This window comes from Podarcis bocagei (assembly GCF_964188305.1).
Source record: "Podarcis bocagei genome assembly, chromosome: 2".
Lineage (NCBI taxonomy): Eukaryota > Metazoa > Chordata > Lepidosauria > Squamata > Lacertidae > Podarcis > Podarcis bocagei.
The window spans coordinates 74,597,307-74,616,054 of NC_138126.1; the positions used below are offsets into that span (position 1 = coordinate 74,597,307).

General features: G+C 42.1%; 1 protein-coding gene across 13 annotated transcripts in view; it reads right to left on the reverse strand.

Annotated features, from left to right (window-relative positions):
* The window catches only part of TCF7 (transcription factor 7), a 121,777-nt gene that overhangs the window by 42,418 nt on the left and 60,611 nt on the right, over window positions 1-18,748 (reverse strand). For all 13 annotated transcript variants that reach the window (XM_081185590.1, XM_081185589.1, XM_081185584.1 and 10 more), the window contains one exon: window positions 1,076-1,208. In XM_081185590.1, the coding sequence (XP_081041716.1) occupies window positions 1,076-1,208 (133 nt within the window). The remainder of the gene's footprint in view (window positions 1-1,075; window positions 1,209-18,748) is intronic.

The window sequence follows — 18,748 nt, forward strand, 5'->3', positions numbered from 1 at the left end:
GTGAATGTGGCCACTAACTTTTTTAAATCAAATATTTTTATTAACACAGAAACAAGGTGCGTATATTCCATAGTTTATAGGATAAATGCTATTATGTGACACTGTGCCCACCACAATATGAGAAAGGAAACAAATTTACTCTGGAAATTTAAAGACAATATTATTATACTGTCATTATTCAGCCAGTGGAAGTTGAGCCACAATACATCAAACATCACAGTGGCATATCTCTCACTTATTTTGATGGGCTCTTTGAAGAAATGTCATGCAGAAACCACTAGGAAAAAATGCTTTTGGTCCCAGTCGTATCTAAATAGTCAGCTTAGGCACACCTCGACGCTGTAAGGGGGTTGTGAAAGAAAATACCACTAAATGTCAGAAAAGAGTGTGTGACCAAGACCACAACTTGCTCTTGAACCCACATTAATCACTCAGGGCCAAACTTAGATGAGAAGCAGGAGGCCCATGATTAGGATCATACATGTTTTCAGGTTTTATTTTATTTTACTAATTAGCAGCCTCACATGGTTGCCTTGATGTCTAGGGAAGGGTTCTTCTTTGAGGAAGTGCTTGACCCCTTTCCCCTTCCTGCAATGTCTCCATTCCAAATCATCTAGCAAGCCAATCACCCACCAAGATCAAAGCACATTTGCCTTTGTAAGAAGTATTTTTTTAATCCCAAGGAGGAGGGCAAAAGCAGCAAACTGGAACAATTTTTGAGAGTCAAGTGGCCGGTAGGGAAGGGTTAAGCACCCCTCCTGCTGCTGCTTCTTTGCTCACAAGGGCCCCTGAATGCTGCCCCTAAAAGTAGAGATACATATGCCAGCAGCTTTGGTGCTTGAGAATAGCTTTCAGACATTCATAGGTGATGTGCAAAATGGATGAGGATGGCTGTGAAATACAGTTCAAGGGTGAATATTTGCAGTAATCATTCTGACTTTCATTGATATGGGTAAAGTTTAGTGAGTTGACAATCCTATTATCAGCCTACCTTTTTTTTAACCCATAGGTTTTCTAAAATTATTTTCAGACGCCTCCCCTCCTCTCCCCCATTCCTTGATAGCATCATGGTTACCTTGTTTCTGGTTGATGTCAGCTGGCAGGTGTGGCGAATAGGAGCCATGGCTGAAATGTTCATTGCTGTATGGGATGAGTGGCGTGAGTGGATGGACACCATGGGACGGCTGCACTACAGGAACCTTGTTGGACTGAAAAATACAAGTCAGAGGAGAGAGGGGCTTGAGTAATTTTAGCCTTTTGAGTTTCACAATTCATGAGGGTGGGGTGACAGAGAGACGGAGGCATCCTAAAATGAACCTTGCCGATGGCTAAGTAAGTTTTAAAGTAGCTGTCTATGTTAGAAGCAACACAGGGGCTGTTCAACAGGCAGGACAGAAGCCTTAGAGACAAATACATGAAAGCAAACACTCCAGCCTGGGTACGGCTGCAAGTTCTGAATCCAGGTCTGGCTCTGCTTTTGTTAGCAAGATGGTTGGAATGATAATGAATGGGAAACAGGTCCCATCAAAGGGGAGGATTCACAGGCCCATTTATCATGCCACTCTAATTGTCTAAATGTGCTGTGCTCTTGTGTGAAGCACTGGCTAAAGTCTAGAGATTGTTTCTGTGACATGGTCTTCCCAGATGAAGTGCTTATCTCCATCAGTATATCATAACGTACCACCTTTAGAGTGATATGTTTTACTTTTACGGAGCTCATGGAAGCAGGCAAGCAGGCTTGCACACATGGTGAAGATCACCATACAGCCAAAGAACTACAGGCTTTCAGGTGCGTCTTGACAGGTTCTGGGGAAAGTCTCGTCTCACAACTACTGCAATCTTTAAGGCAGGGATGGGGAACCAGTGAATACTCAGATACTGTTGGACTCCAATCACCCTTAGTCAGCGTGACTGATGATAACTGTTAACAGGCACTGTAGTTAAGCAACTTCTGGTGGGTGGGATGTCTCCATCCCTGCTTTAAAAGCTTGCAGGCATGTTGCTGAAGTCACTGAATGGGTCTTTCCCATAGAACTCTCTGTAGAGTGATGGCACCATGGAAAGACCCATGTTGTTGCAGGCCTTTAAACATTGCAGCAGACTGTGGGGTGAGCCTATGGAAAAGGAGGTCCCATGGCACTACTGCATGGTGTATAGAACAGCAGAGTGTGGCAAGCACACATGCACAACCTCTCAAACCCATGCTTTGTGGGCCACATTTGATGGGTCTCAGTTTTAGAGGACCCACTTAGAGGAATTACTTTTGAATGGGGGAGTATCCACCAGTGCTGTTATGTGAAGCTACTTCACGTTAAGAAATTATTCTTCAGTCTTAGGGTCCGTAAATGCAACATGCAGGCCTTCACTCTGGGAATTTCAGCTCATTCATAAGGAATGTGTCAAACAAGCACACAACATTCAGCTTCTACCTTGCACCTTCCAAAGGAGGACGACATGATGTAGCAGCTGATTCCTCTAAGCTTATTATTATTATTTTTATTTAAAAGCAAGAATTGGAAGAGAAGACTAGACCATGAACCGTCAGCCCTTTTCTGACAGGGCAAACACAGAGGAGCTTGTTTTAAAAGCAACATATGAAGAAGCAGTTTTGCTTCTTTCCTGACTGCCTCAAGCATTTCTGCCATTTCATACTTGCCCAGTTTCGCCCACAGTTGCCTTTAAATTGACACTGACTTCACCAGAACTGGAAAAATCAAATTTGTCACTCAGAAACAGAGAAAAAACTCAGAAAATAATCTCATGAGGAATAATAAAGGTAGGATCAGTAGAGGCAAGGATCTCATTCAGTGTTAAAAGTGGAGCACTGCACATGTTCTACATGGCAAAACACTTCAGGAAAGGAAAGGAATGAAGCTGCGATTGATAGTGTCACGCATATGTTTTGTGGACTGTACACATGATAGGAAGAAGTTGGTGCTAATAACTCCTGCTTCTGAGGACCTAACTATATGTTATGGAGTGTATTAAACCGCTATCTATCTGCATTTCTCCCAGAATATCTCCCCATTCAATTTTATAAAAATAAATATGCAGGGGACATCACTGCATTTCGTTTCCTGATGCCTTTTGCAAACAGCAGCCAGTGAACTGGAATGGGATAGAGAAATGCTCCAGAGGAAGACATCAGCTGTGCATGTGCTGCCAAAATACACATGTCCCACCATCACTAGAGTTGCCAGGGGTCAGGAGTTACAGCCCATGAAAAATGCTCTGTTCATTCTGAGATATGCAACCACTGCATGTGCTGCCACCAAATCATACATGATTATCAGGCCACAGCAGATGGTAACACAATGCAACTGTGCCACAACAGAAGCGGGGGGGGGGGGGGAGATACAGGAAATAGCCCTATTCTCAGACCTACATTTTATTTATCTAACCAAATCTGTACCCTGCCTAACTGTAAATTAAACCTCTACGCGGCTTTATGGTTAAATATATTTTTTTAAACATAATATGCGCATGTATAGAATGTAACTGAAGAAAGTAAGCGAACCCACAGAGTAAAGTCACAAATTTGTATTATGGCAGGGATCCCCCCTGCCATAGAAACTATTGTGGGAACCACTAAATACCAATTTCACATAAGAATAACTGGCGATGCGAAGACGACCTCCCCACAACAAATGAAACACAGACAAACAAAGGCAGGCAACCCCCTAAACTTCAGTTTTCACATCCCTGTCCCTCCTATTTTTTAAAAGAATGTAATTTAGGGGGTTGTTTACTTCTGTGAAATGGATGGAATAAAGAGGCCACCTATCAGAGTCCTGTTTGGACTGTGTGCAGCCATAATGAAAGCTGGAGTCCAGAGCCTTGCTTCTGAAGTCTAAAGTTGAGAAGGCCAAACTCTGAGCATCTTGGTCAGCCTATAGAGGCTTTATGCTGCTGCTATTCACATAGCCAATGATTTACACTCCTTGCATTCACTTCTGTGTCTCACGAGGTTCAGGTTCAAAGCACAAAGTTCTCCAGAAGTCCCGACATGCTACTGCAGCCACATGTGCAGCCAGTGCAACCCCATATTTGCTTGTTTGAATCAAAAAAGCTTTTCTATGAAGCTCCCTAACCAGCCAAGCAAAATAGCTGGTTTCTGCCACTGCTGGCTTGGCTTGAGAATACCAAGCACTCTCAGGTCTTTTGCCTTCTGGAGTCGACACTGGGAACTAGCAGCCAGCACAACTCTCCCCATTGTACCCAGGGTGCCTCTGGATGGGTGCTTATTCTGGGAATGATTTTTTTTTTTTAGGGTTCAAAAATGCCAGCCCTAACCCCTACCCCCGTCAAATTCAATTGGGATTTACCATTTACATGCAAAATCTAGTAAGTTTTTTAAAAAAACCAAACTGTTGCCAATGACCCATTTACAGCGACTCATCTGCAATAGTAAACCCCTGTCTAGCTGCACCCCCAGAGGCAGCAGGCCAGGAGGTGGTTAGGCAAATTAAACATCAGTGGGTACTAAGTGGCTAAATGCTCACTGAACTGCAACCAAGGAGAAAGCATCCCCTAAGCTAGGAATGTGAGCACGATGTTCCTGAAGTGAGAAACGAGGTCTCCCACTTGATTTTATAGCTGTTCATACTGTACTCTCAAACATATCAGCCCTATAAAATTAGAGCACTAGTAGTTAATCTCATTGTAGTGAATCGAGCTTAACATCTCAGCCAGGGCTAGCCCAAGGTTGTCTTTTATTCCTGCTTTCCTAAGAAAAACACTTTATATTCCAAACAGCACAGCAACACATGACATGATGAGCTAGCTGTGATACTATGAGCTTATTTGGTTATTTATGCCCATTGCTTCTTTTCCTTCCCCTTGCCACTTTTTTTCTATGCCACAAACAGCTAATGGACATCAGAAGGCTTCCTACTGTCTCCTCCTGGACAGAAAGGAATATCGACCAGCCAGAGATGCCTTTGTGCACCTCTCCTCCATTAAGTGCAAACAGTGGCTTCTCTCCCCAATGCATTATAGAACCAAGACAGGAACTTCTGAAATTGAGTCACCCTGATGATTGCCTACTTCACCTCCTTGGTTGGGCCAGCTCCGATTCCAACTGTGAATGCATTTACTCAGAAGTAAGAGCTGGTTAATGCAACACCACCTTTTATGCCTGCACTAGCAATTCCAAATGCTTTTGGGTCTCTCTCTCTCTCTATATATATATACTGTTAGGTTATTACTGCCAAGGAGGGGGAAGGTAATTGTGGATTTTCTGCCTCAAGTACCAAAATAGCTTGAAATTTAACTTGGGGTGCCACCTACAGTTCTGCGAAACATCTTGGGCCAGCCCTGCGAACAGTCTGCCAAACATGCATGTACAGTGGTACCTCGGGTTACATACGCTTCAGGTTACATACGCTTCAGGTTACAGACTCCGCTAACCCAGAAATATTACCTCGGGTTAAAAACTTTGCTTCAGGATGAGAACAGAAATCATGCAGTGGTGGCGCAGCGGCAGTGGGAGGCCTCATTAGCTAAAGTGGTCTTCAGGTTAAGAACAGTTTCAGGTTAAGAACAGACCTCCAGAACAAATTAAGCACGTAACCAGAGGTACCACTGTATTGGCATAAACATAATAGGTGATTTGGGTAATCATCCATATGTAAGTTCTTCTATGCTGGTGCTTTACTTCTCAACTAATGGCCATGTCAGCACAGATAGTCCGAAGTGGCACATCTAGCTGGAGCATTCAATCACAGAAGAGTGGTGGTAAGGTCATATAAGCAAGGCCATAAAGATAGGTCTTTGGAAATGTTAAGAAATGTGCAGGTAGTCAGGGCCACCTAGCCAGCAGCTTTAAAACTACTCTAGAGTGAATGAGTGCTCAGCTTGACCAATCCTGATGGGTTATTTTCTTAGAACAAGCACAACCTTCCATTTGAAAAGATAACCCTATCAAAACCTTTTTTTTTGTTTATGGCATGTGGTTAATTCATAATCAAATTAATTGTGAAACTATTCAGCACAGGATTTTCATTAAATTGCAGAAATTTTATTCCAAAGCCTTGCCATCACATTTTTAAAGTATTTAAGGTGCTCCAAGATTCTTTGCTGGTTTTCTGGAAAAAGACTAACATCAATATACCTCTCTGAAGGTTTGCAGATTTATTTGTGTGGTGTTTTTTTTAAGAAAGCTTAGATTGAAGAGATTCCTTTCTTATTAAACCCCCCCCCAATTTTTATTAGTTTTTAAACAAATACGAATACAAGGACCATTAAACATTTATCCAGCAGTACATCTAATTGTGTTTGTTTTATTCATTGACTCAAGACATAAACTTACACATTCAATGTTCAAACATATTACTTAACGTAACCTCCCCACTGAGAATATTTAGTGGTTGGTATAACAAGGTCGAGGAGATTCTTAATAAAAAGTATGTTATCGCTAAAATGCAAATTGGGCTTAAAATCTGAAATGTTTAAGTAAGTAAGTAAGTAAGTAAGTAAGTAAGTAAGTAAGTAAATACACCCAACCCTCTCATTCTCTACAAGACTGCCTCAACAGTGAGTTCCTGACAGGCTCTTCTCTTAGTCTCTTGGTAGATCGGGCGATTCCTTAATTCTCTGTGGATACAATCCAAGTAAAGTTTTCTTGTGGACTTCAGCAATTTAAGACTTGGCACTCACACCTTTTAGGCAGCCCATAAGAAGTTAACTGCTAAATTAAGTACTTGGCACACTCCCAAAGTTCTTGTGGACACACACCTGCAAATTTCATTTATTTACCAGATACATAATGCCTTCCTTTCTTTTCTTTTTAAAGAGATAAGCAGGTACTACCCTAGTCAATCAAAAATACACCCATTCTAACCACAAAGTTCAAATGACATAACAGTAAAGAGGCTTTTGACTTCCGTGGTGAACCTCGTACCTTAGCTGGGTCTGAAAAGGGGTGTGTGCTTCTACTGGAAAAGCCACCTGCAAGTCTGAGAAATGCCTCTTGTGTTTTGTAAATTTTGTACTCAGGTTCTCAAGAAAGCCAGTTTTCTAAAGAAAAGTGCACAAGCAACACACATCTCTTAGAGCAGAAATGTGCACATGAGGAAAAAATGCTGCATTTGCAAAAAGTTTAAGTCAAGGAATGGTTGTCATCGCCCCCATATTTAAGACCGTATGTTATTATGCCTTGCTCATAGAACATGCTGGTTTTATATTGGGCAGCATTTTGAGATCCAGAAAATAATGACAGTTTGCTAAAGTACCTCGCTTCTTCACAATTTAACACTGGATGAATCCAAAAGTGGACACTCGTTCCTTCCTAAACCTTGTCCTGCCTCACAGACTTAAAGGTTTAGCTGCCTCTATAATCTTACCAAGTATGGCTATAAATAGACTCAGTTCACACAATAATGTTGTCAAAACTTAGTGTGAATGAGCAAACGTGTGGGTTTGGTCCCGCTTCTACTGCACTACCCAGAGCTAAGCTGTAGATTGGTTTAGGGTCACAGCCAAACCCAGGTTCATGGTTCATCTTTCCCAGACAAACCATGAGTGGTGAGCGAAGAACAAACTGTGGTTACAAGTTTGTGGCTCACCTGGAATGAGATCTATCATAAGCCCAAGTTTGGGCATAATGCTGTGTCAAACCACCCCTTACCTGTAGGTAGGGCAGCAACTACAGGACCAAGGAAAGAGTGCAGCAGCCGCAATCTTTCTTCCAGTGTTTATTTCTGCAACTGACAGAGGACACACAGATGCCAATAACTGAGAACTGCCCCTTAGTTTTGCCTTTTGGAAGCATCCTTAAATAGAAGGGCCAGCCCAAGACATGTTGTTATCTGTGTCAATTTCTTTTCATACACAGAACTAACTGACTGGGCTGCCAGTTGAACACAGGTGACCAGGACACCCTCCGCTGCACTTGAGGGCAAAAGACATAACTTGGTACACACAGCTTTTTCCTCAAACATCTTGCCATCACTCCACACACACATACCCTGGCGTCCACCACCTGAGGCAGCTGCCTCACTTGACCAAATGGCAGGGCCAGTTCATATTGCTTTCAGAAATGGAATGAACTAAGTTATTTTTGTTTTTTGCCATTGTGATTCATATTCTGTAACCCTGTGGATGTAGTATGACAAAAGAGATGTAAGCAAATGTTGAGGTCACTTATTAGCCTAAAGAAAGCAGAAAACAGCTATTGACCACAGACAACACCTACACTGAGAGCATCCTTCTTGAGTTTGTACCTTACATTTGATGAGGCAATTATTCTTTGGGGATGGCAAAGCTAATGCAAATTTCATTGGCACAGGTGATGTTCATCCACATGTTTCAAAGTAAAGTTAGACTAGGATGAACATTCTTATAAATGAGTAATGTAATATATCTACTTGTAGCCATCCCTTGCTCATGTGTTCTCTGTCACTAAAGGAGAAACATCAGAACTGACCCCGAGATGACCTGGCTCCTAAATTTTCCCCCAAGGTTTGCCAGAGCATGCTGTTCCATGTCTTGATAAAACTGGGCAAAGATATTATCAAAACTGTCCAAGTAGGCAAAGACAACTGAGTAAATATTTTGGGAGGGACTGAACAGCTTATTTGCTTCCCCAACTCATTAAAAAAACAATTTAAGGAAGGAATACAAAATCTTTTATAAGCATAAGCAAGGCAAAGGCCTTCCACAACCAGACCTTTTAATGCAGAGAAAGAGTTGCTATCTTGAAGCAGCAGTAGTCAAAATCTGGCTTTGTGTGAATGTGGCCAACAAGTGAGCAATACCTGTTCCATTTCTGAAAGCATATATTTTACCAATGCCAGCTGCATAGTTTCTTTCACCTCAAAAAGCTAAAGATTATTTACTCCTCTGATGCAGATGCATGGGAGAAGGGGCTAAAAGTGGATGCCTGTGTTTTTCCCCATACCAAGATAATGACAGAAAAGGAACCCAGAAGGATGGCTTAGTTAGCAGACATCAGTGTCCCTGCTAGAGAAGCTGGTTGGGCTACATTGTTTTTGACACTGCAATGTTCATAGCTCCATTTCTCTTGTGGTCCAGGGCCTCCACGCCCTCAGCAAGCTCCTAGTAGCAATCTTTGGCCACTGGTGAGGCCACTGCGGAAACACCCCACTAAGTTTTGATATGACTTGCTGTGCACTATTCCCAACCAAACATTGTACACAACTTTGCTGCTGCTGCTGAGCAAATTACCATTGTGGTTCTTGCACTCAGGCAAGTGTATCAATTGGTGGTATGCTAGATTAGTCATTTCACCCCCAAAACTTTCCCAGTTTGCTAGCCCCCAAAAGAGCTATTAAAAACAAAAAGAAGAGTGGCTGAGTCTATCAGCTTATACAAGAAGGGAAAGTATTCTACACAAAAGAGAAAGGAGCGCTAACTCTGTGTCACTGTAATCTTGACAATGTGAGCGCTTTTGGTTAGGTTTGCTGGAAGCTACTAGATTCTGGAGACAGCTAGGAAAGTTCAGGAACAAAAAGAGCTATGGATCAAAGAGTATTTTGGAGATGGGACAAATAATGTTGGGCAAGGGAGGAAAGAGAAAGAGCCACCCTAACACTTTAGTAAGGCATCTATTTACAGCTTTCTTGAGCCCTAACTTGAGAATTTGCAGTTTAAAAAATAGAACTTTGGAAGTGTTGTGGCATCTGCAGGGATCTTCAATGGCAACCACCTTTCATTAGTGCACTTATCCTGTCACTATATTTCATAACTGAAACTTAAGGTTGACAGAATTCTACTAGTGAACTCTACTAGAAGTTTCATACAGTGGCCCACTTCCAAAAGGAACCATGGACAATAAAAATATAAGGTCAAAAACAAAAGGAACCATGGACAGGGCTGGGATATGCATCCCAAGCTCATGGTTGCAGCCACCCGCACTTAAACCAGGCATAGGCAAACTCTGCCTTCCAGATGTTTTGGGACTACAACTCTCATCATCCCTAGCTAACAGGACCTGTGGTCAGGGATGATGGGAATTGTAGTCCCAAAACATCTGGAAGGCTGTGTTTGCCTATGCCTGCCTTAAACTGTCAAACTACAGCTGCTCACCAAAGGCTACTGCAAATTGCACAAAGAGAGAAAGTTCCCCCTCCAAAATGGGCTTAGAACTTTTCACTTTTAAGCTTTTAAAACGTTGCTTTCTGTACATGTCACAGAATATGGCAAGAGCAATGTCAGTAACTCCTTTGAACCCGTTATCAGGATGTGATCAACATCTAGTCATTTCAGAGTTTGGTGGACTGTTTCTGTTTTCTCACTTTTGCTGTAGACAAGATTGCTTCAGCCCACTGCCATAACAAAAAGGAAATAAGGGAAAGTTAATACCACCTACGCTTGGGTTTTATTATTGCTGGTTCCTTCCCACACTGTCCTTGCCATGAGATCTGAATTCAGGAGAAGTATCTTTGATGCTATTTGTGTCTGACCACATTATAGCAGAATACGTAAGCTTTTCTCTGACATGATTAGCCCGATAAGAGCAGTTATACGCAACTGAGCCCGAAACTTACGTATAGGTTGAGCCTGTGACTTGCTGGGTCAGCAAATAAAGAACGATTTGGCATTTAAAGGCTGCACTCAGACAAAAGGTCACAACTAGCCTCATTCAGCTTATGAAGTGGAGGCAGCAGGCCCTATTCCAAAGGGGGGCTCAGTCAGCATATTTATCTATATTTTCCATTTTGTACTGCAGATACAGTTCAAGCCTTGAAATAAAATTATTTGTCAGCATAACTTTTGTGAAAATTATTTATATACTTACTTATTTGTAAGACTTCAGTTATCCCCAGGGTAAAAAAAAGGGGGGGCACATTATCTACCTGGCCCGGGCCTCTGCCTGGCTCTGCAAGGCCCTGGGAGGCAGGCAACAGTCATCATAACATGCAAAGTTTTTATCACAGTGAAGAAAGGAGGGCCAGTGTGGCCAGAGGGCTTGTACAGCAGAATGAACTGGTGGTGTTTTGTTAATGCATGGGTGCATTGCATGCTTTAAGTACTGCAGTGCAAAATTACGAGAGAGACTTCTGCAGTCAACGGACGAAACAGTAGTCTAACAGAAGTTGAATAGGGAGACAGGAAGCAGCCCTTGGCCCATCTAGTTTCCTACAATGATTGACAGTGGCAATTCCACAGCCCTGTCGAGAGATGCTGGAAACTGAACCTGGTGTGCAAATCATGTGCTCTGAAGACTGGGCAGCAGTCCATTCCGTAAGATGTCACTATAGTGACAATGACATAAGATGCTCTTCACAAATATCACAGCTCTGCACAACTGGAGTGTTGGGGTGTGAGTCTGAAACCAGCAGAGAAGGATGCCAAGTTGGATAATAGCTCCTTTTTATCTACCAGGATAAACAGATGAGTGCATTTTAATCTTGAAGGATGCAATCTTAGGCACACTAAGCTAGGAACAAGCCCCACCAAGTGAGATTTAGAGTAAATATGTACAGTGGTACCTCGGGTTACATACGCTTCAGGTTACAGATGCTTCAGGTTACAGACACCGCTAACCCAGAAATAGTACCTCGGGTTAAGAACTTTGCTTCAGGATGAGAACAGAAATCGTACTCCGGTGGCACTGCAGCAGTGGAAGGCCCCATTAGCTAAAGTGGTGCTTCAGGTTAAGAACAGTTTCAAGTTAAGAACGGACCTCTGGAACGAATTAAGTACTTAACCTGAGGTACTACTGTATAGATAGGGTTGTGCTAAAAAAAAGTTTTTTTAAAAAAAAACCAAGGCAAAAACCACCAAGTAATGGGAAGAATTGTCATATTTATCATAGCCATATTCCAGAGATACCTATTAGTGCAGAATTCATCTGCGGAAGACCACAACTTTCTTACTTTATTGATGTAATTGTTTATGCCCTAATAATCCATTTTATGTATCATTAAATGACATAATGGATTCAAATAACTGTGAGTAAATGTGGAAATTCTAAATTTCTAGACATTATACTCTTTATGCAAATGGTAGCTTGCAGTAAGTTTCTGATTTATTTTTTTAAAAGGAGGTTTTTAATTATGGAAGAACTAAGCATTTTCTTTCTTGTTTGCTTTGCAAGCATTTCTCTTTTGAGAGGAAGTTGCGGGTGCTTCAGAAGAGAAAAAATAGTTTGGATGTGGAAAAATAAAGGTCAAAAGGTTCAACAGAGGCTATTTGTGTTGCCCCAGCAGTTGAAGGAGATGAGAAGTGAAGATACTAAATTTCTGCTGGGGCAAAGAAGTCATGTTATGCCTCATATCATTTCCCAGTTATGTGTAGAAGAGGAAAAAACCCCAACCTCACTCTGACCAGTATTTTAGCCACGTAGAAAGCCCAGGCACTCTCCAGCTGATACTTGGTTGTTATCAAATGCTCCACCACTATGCTCTTCAACAAAAGAATGACATTAATGGGGGTGGGGGAAAGGTCTGTGTTGGAAGAGTGCATCATTACAATTTCCCCACATTGTGCCAAAGGCCTGAGATGATCACAATAAAAGTTCTGTTCCATGTAATCAAATTGTACTTTGTTTGAAAGTGTGCAATCCTCTTCACTTTTGATGCTAGTTAAGGCACATTATATGTACAACATAAGGCCTTCCTTCTCTAACCTTGGTGATGGAGGACATATGTTGTAACCTGATCCTTTGGTAAAAAGATGCCTTTGTGTGTATGTGTGGTTTGTTTTTAAAGATGCACTGTGGATTGATCAAGCTTGGAAATTATATACAAAATACCCACAACTAAAACTGCAGTCAAACAGCATCCTTTTAAAATAAATCACATTCAGTTACAGAAAGGTTTCTGAAAGAACTTCCAAATGAGTTTTCAGAAATATTATTGACATTTCAAGTTAGGTTCTCTGAACTGACTGGACCCTCCAAAAATTAACATGCTGATGCAACTCAAATGGTCAAAGGCCTGGAAACGATGCCTTATGAGGACCGGCTAAGGGAGCTGGGCATGTTTAGCCTGGAGAAGAGGAGGTTAAGGGGTGATATGATAGCCATGTTCAAATATATAAAAGGATGTCACATAGAGGAGGGAGAAAGGTTGTTTTCTGCTGCTCCAGAGAAGCGGACACGGAGCAATGGATCCAAACTACAAGAAAGAAGATTCCACCTAAACATTAGGAACAACTTCCTGACAGTAAGAGCTGTTAGACAGTGGAATTTGCTGCCAAGGAGTGTGGTGGAGTCTCCTTCTTTGGAGGTCTTTAAGCAGAGGCTTGACAACCGTATGTCAGGAGTGCTCTGATGGTGTTTCCTGCTTGGCAGGGGGTTGGACTCAATGGCCCTTGTGGTCTCTTCCAACTCTATGATTCTATGATTCTATGAACCCTAGAAAAGGGGAGATTCTCTTTTTTCCGAACAACAGATAGTCTGAATATTTTGAATACCTCAGCTCATTTGTACAAAATTGCACATCTAATGGAAAAGAACATGAGGAAACCATGCAGTATCGTTAAACAGAGTTTAGCATCTTATTTATTTGCTCATAACTGGACTTGACGCCTCCTTAATCGCACCAATTCCTACTTCTTATAAACAAAAACACTGCCCTGAAAGTATGGAAGGGAAATGTGAAATATCTGAAGTGAATCATGGGGGTTTCGATTCTTCCAACATCAGAAGGGGTGAAACTTGATTGCTTCACACTTGATTGCTTGAGTTCCTCTCAATCTGACACTCATGCAAGCTTATCAATGACTTGCATTTCTCCTTTGCAAATATAAGAAGGAGAATAGAGGGGGGTCAAATGGGGATCACCAAACACTGCCTGGTTCATTACATGAAGCTGACTGTCTATGATATGCTACCTGGTTACTGTGGACTTCCAGACATCCGCAGAAGAATCACTCACTCACTTTGCCTTGTACAAATATAGAAGGCTCCCTCATACAATATTGTCCATGCTAACTGGCAGAGACACTCCAGATTTTCAGATGGGGGCATTCTCAGCCCTGCCCTTTTTCATGTAAAGCAGGTGCTCTACCATGAAGCTATGAGCCTTCTCTCCCTACCCTCCAAGATGTGTTTCAAAATGCCTGACTGCTGCTACTTGGTCTGAGATGCTGAAACCAGACTATAATTCCTTGACAGCTTTGCACCAGAACTGAGGCAGGTGTTTTATTCCCTTGGTTGTTCTCAGTCTGCCAGCCACTGTTTCCATACAGAGACCAGGTCACATGACCTGGAGATGCCACATAGGTACTTTGAAAAGTGCCACCAAGAGCTGGAAGACAATGAAGTGACAACTTCTCCCGCGTGTTTCTCATTTGGCCTCTTTGCTGACACTCACCCTTCTGTTTGCTACAGCAGGTAGAGAAGGGAGGAGGATAGAGGGAGGCACACAGCAGGAAAAATTGCCTATCTCTTCAGACCATTAAATGGAACCTGTAGGCTGAAGCACTTCTGGGTTGTGGTGGGTTGTTTGGCCACTTTGTCGTGCAACCAAGCTTAACCCACATTCCTCTGAAACCACCCTGCAACCAGTTTCCGTGTTCATAAGAAATGGACTTCAGAAAAGTGGATTGACTCATGATTTGGATATATCTTGGACCATTTTAGAATCTCAATTCTACAGCTATGAATCTGAGCACAGATGTAGACCAATAAAGGTCAGGGTTGCGAAAGCTGTGGTCCTCCAGAAGCTGTTTGGCTCCAATGCCAATTAGTGCCATCCAGCTGGGTCGAAGATTAGGGATGATGGGGAACTGCAGTACAGCAATATCCAGAGGGTTGGCAGTTCCCCATCCTTGATATAGGTTAATTAAAAACAGGGGGAAATAGGTTAGATAAAAATAAGCGGGAAATTGCTATCTATGCAGCATTCATAAACACCAGTTTTAAATATTCCAATGACAAATTGCAATGATATCACAATGCAACCACACTCCTATTTCTTAACTTCATAAGTTAAATGAAGAATTTCATTTTGAATTTGCACATCTGAACTTGGGGAGATCATGGTTTCCACACACTTTCATCATTTCAGCTGCAAGCCTTTCTACAAAGCTCATGACTGATTATGCCTAACCTAAAAAAGTTTTTATTAATTATGTAAAAATCCCCCGAAACCATGAGAATCTCTCTTCTTCAAGGTCTCATTCTTGCACTGGCTGATTATTTTTTCAGTTGTTGTCACTGTAAGTTCCTTTGTACTTGTTTTGTTTCCAACAGATTAATCAGAGATGACAATGAGCAAACATAGGAAGCATTAATAAAATATGAATCATGCCATTTCTTTCAAATCAGGTACGGACTTCTATCTATGCAGAACAGTTTTGATGTGTGTGACACCTTTTACACTGCAGGCAATGCACAGATGAAAAATAATTCACTGACCTTGTGCTTGATAAGAAACACGTTTTCAATGGTCACATCGCTATGGCAGATTTCTCTGCCCCTTTACAACTTCTACTGAATGAATTAAGGACCAACTCAATGCAAACTTAATTAAAGTCCTTAAAAGGCATCACTTGTGAGCAAGACAGACATGTCTCATTCTCCAGTGTTAACTATGTAACATACCAGCTGGATTCATTGCTGAGCATAACTTTTAACTCCAGCAGATGACTATTTACATCTGCTTACATAAGATGTGAACTGAGCCTTTCTATTCCTGTTCATGCCAGGGTCTTATTCTTTCATTACTTTCATATTTTGATGTGGTAGCATGCTCCAAGATTTCCGCTTGAAGTATATAGAAGCCAATTAACAAAACTGGGTCAATTGGTGATCATCTGATTCATGGGGTGAGCACAACAACTTACTTGCACAAGCCCCATTAAAAACAAACAACCTCCAACTGAAATGAGTGGCCAAAGAGCACGCCCATTCAACTCAACGACCTAGAATCATAGAATCATAGAGTTGGAAGAGACCACAAGGGCCATCGAGTCCAACCCCCTGCCAAGCAGGAAACACCATCAGAGCACTCCTGACATATGGTTGTCAAGCCTCTGCTTAAAGACCTCCAAAGAAGGAGACTCCACCACACTCCTTGGCAGCAAATTCCACTGTTGAACAGCTCTTACTGTCAGGAAGTTCTTCCTAATGTTTAGGTGGAATCTTCTTTCAAACCCTTCAAAGGTCTGCTTCAGACTATGCCATAGCCCTTAAGCTACACACTTTGGAATAACCCCATTGACAACCTAGTATTACCTATGATAAAAGTATAGCAGTGGAACATTTTTTCTCTTCAAGGCTTGGGTGTGTACGATTTCCAGTGGATAACGTTAAGGGCAGCTCAGCTTCCAAAGATGCTCAACGCTAAGAGACTACTAGACACAGCCCCTTACATAAGCTAACATCAGAGGGGGGTGAATACACAGCTGGATACTGGTTGAGCATATTGTACTAATATGTGCCATGCAGGATCTGTAACAAAATATTTGCACTGTGTATGTGTTCCATCCCACCACCGATAGTATACGTGTGTCTCTTCTGCCTCCCGTCTCTCTCAGGCTGAATCTACATAGATCTAAAAAACGCTGTGGAAAATGATTTTTTTTAAAAAATGTTGTAAAGTATACAGTGGTACCTCGGGTTAAGAACTTAATTCGTTCTCCAGGTCTGTTCTTAATCTGAACCTGTTCTTAACCTGAAGCACCACTTTAGCTAATGGGGCCTCCCGCTGCCGCCGCGCCGCCAGAGCACGATTTCTGTTCTCATCCTGAAGCAAAGTTCTTAACCTGAGGTACTATTTCTGGGTTAGTGGAGTCTGTAACCTGAAGCGTCTGTAACCCGAGGTACAACTGTATATGGAATTTGTCATTAGCTCATCAGCACCATCTAGTGTCACATTTGTATAATGCACTTAAAACACACTTAAAATGTTACATTTGCAGCTGTATAGCTGAGTCCTTAGTGCCTTATCAAGTATATTCCAACTTCCCTGTCTTTCCTTTTGAAGACAATCAGCAACAAAACACAGCATGTGTGTGTGTTTCTGCCTTCTGGAACCACCCCCTTACTGTCCCCAGCGAGGCAGGTGGAGTTTAGGGGTGCTACGTGGAGTGGGAGGGACTGCAGTCATGTCCTGAGCTCTGGCCGGGCCTCAGTCTGCTTCACACTTAAAGGTTTTCTCAGTTTTGCTGCATTCCAGTTTGTAGTTCAGGCATGATGAAGAATCAGAGTGTCCTTGGCCACAGAATCCAGAGTCACATCAACCACTATTTTCATGTGACGTCCTGCATTCTGATGATACAGCTAGGAGGACAGAGTGATGAGGACTCTGTCAGAAATAAGAAGGGGAGGGGTAGAGACATCTTGCAATTTTTTTGTATGTAACATACATCATTGCCCTGCCAATAATATAATACTAATCTGTGCTAACCCCCTTTTCCTCAGCTTCTGTAATAAACTCTCTTGTCTCTCCAGGGGACAGAAGAAGGGATAATCCCCTTTAGAGTCAAATGAATCTTTTGCTGACACCCTGCAGCAGGGAAAATGATAGCCGCTCCCCTTGTTCCTCACTTTCAAGGATGACATGTTGACAAAGAATGCCACCATTACTAATCCCAGATGATACTATAGGTCTGCCTGGAAGAAATTGTCATTTTCCTGAGATGCAGAATTAGTTCCTTTCACTATCTAATACCCTTCCCCCTCTTTCCTGTTGAAAGTAAGGTTTATTGTGTGGAGAAAAACAAACACTTTCAATTAAAATGTAAAATTTCTCCTGCTGCTGAATTCTTTTTAAAGCCCCCCTCCCCCAAATGGTAAATTTTATCCCCACCCCAACCCCTATTCTGTGTCTGTCTCTGGTCTCTTGATGAGAGTGGCTGAATTAAAACCTGTGCTCTGTGGATTTACATAAAATTAGACAACCAAGGAAATTAACAGGAAATTGAATGAATTCTGCCTCTCTTGTATGCAATGCTTTTTCAGATTAGGGGAAAAAAGAGATTTGAATTCTTCTTCTTTCTAAAGTGTATTCAGCACCATTTAACCTAACTGTCAAGACAGCAGCAGGATAGAGTAAAACATAAACTTATGCATATGTTAATAAAGAATTCCTGCAGCGAAAAGCAAGTGCCAATATTATATGGATTAGACAAGGTTCCTAATTAATCCAGTCTCACTACTTGACTTTTTGAATTTTCTTACATATTACCTTATTTTGGAGGCTCACATGTTAATCTCATGGGATACGATGCCCTGGCTCTACTGTACAGTGGTGCCTCGCAAGACGAAATTAATTCATTCCGCAAGTTTTTTCTTCTTGCGAGTTTTTCGTCTTGCGAAGCACGGTTTCCCATAGGCATGCATTGAAAATCAATCAATGCGTTCCTATGGAGACCATCCAGGGACAGAGGGGAAGCGCCGCGGGCCTTCCCCTCTGTCCCCGGACCTGTTTTAAAGCAAGGGAAGGGGCAACGGGGAGAAGCGATCTTCTCCCCACCGCCCCTTGCTTCAAAAGAGGTCCGGGGTGCGGGGGCAAGCTTCGTTTTGCGAAGCAAGCCCATAGGGAAATTCGTCTTGCGAAGCAACTCGAAAACGAAAAAACCTTTCGTCTTGCGAGTTTTTCGTCTCGCGAGGCGTTCGTCTTGCGGGGCACCACTGTAGATGCCTTGTAGCAATAAGAGCTGCAAAGAGCTGTCTTGTTCTTGCATGCTTTCACTTCTAGTAAGGATGTTGGATTACACAAAGGTAGTGAAGAAATTGTCAGGAGCCTGGCTAACAAGCATTGCAGGGGGTTTAGATTAGATCCTTCCAACTCTACAGTTCTATGATTCAATCTATGATCTACGCATTGACTGA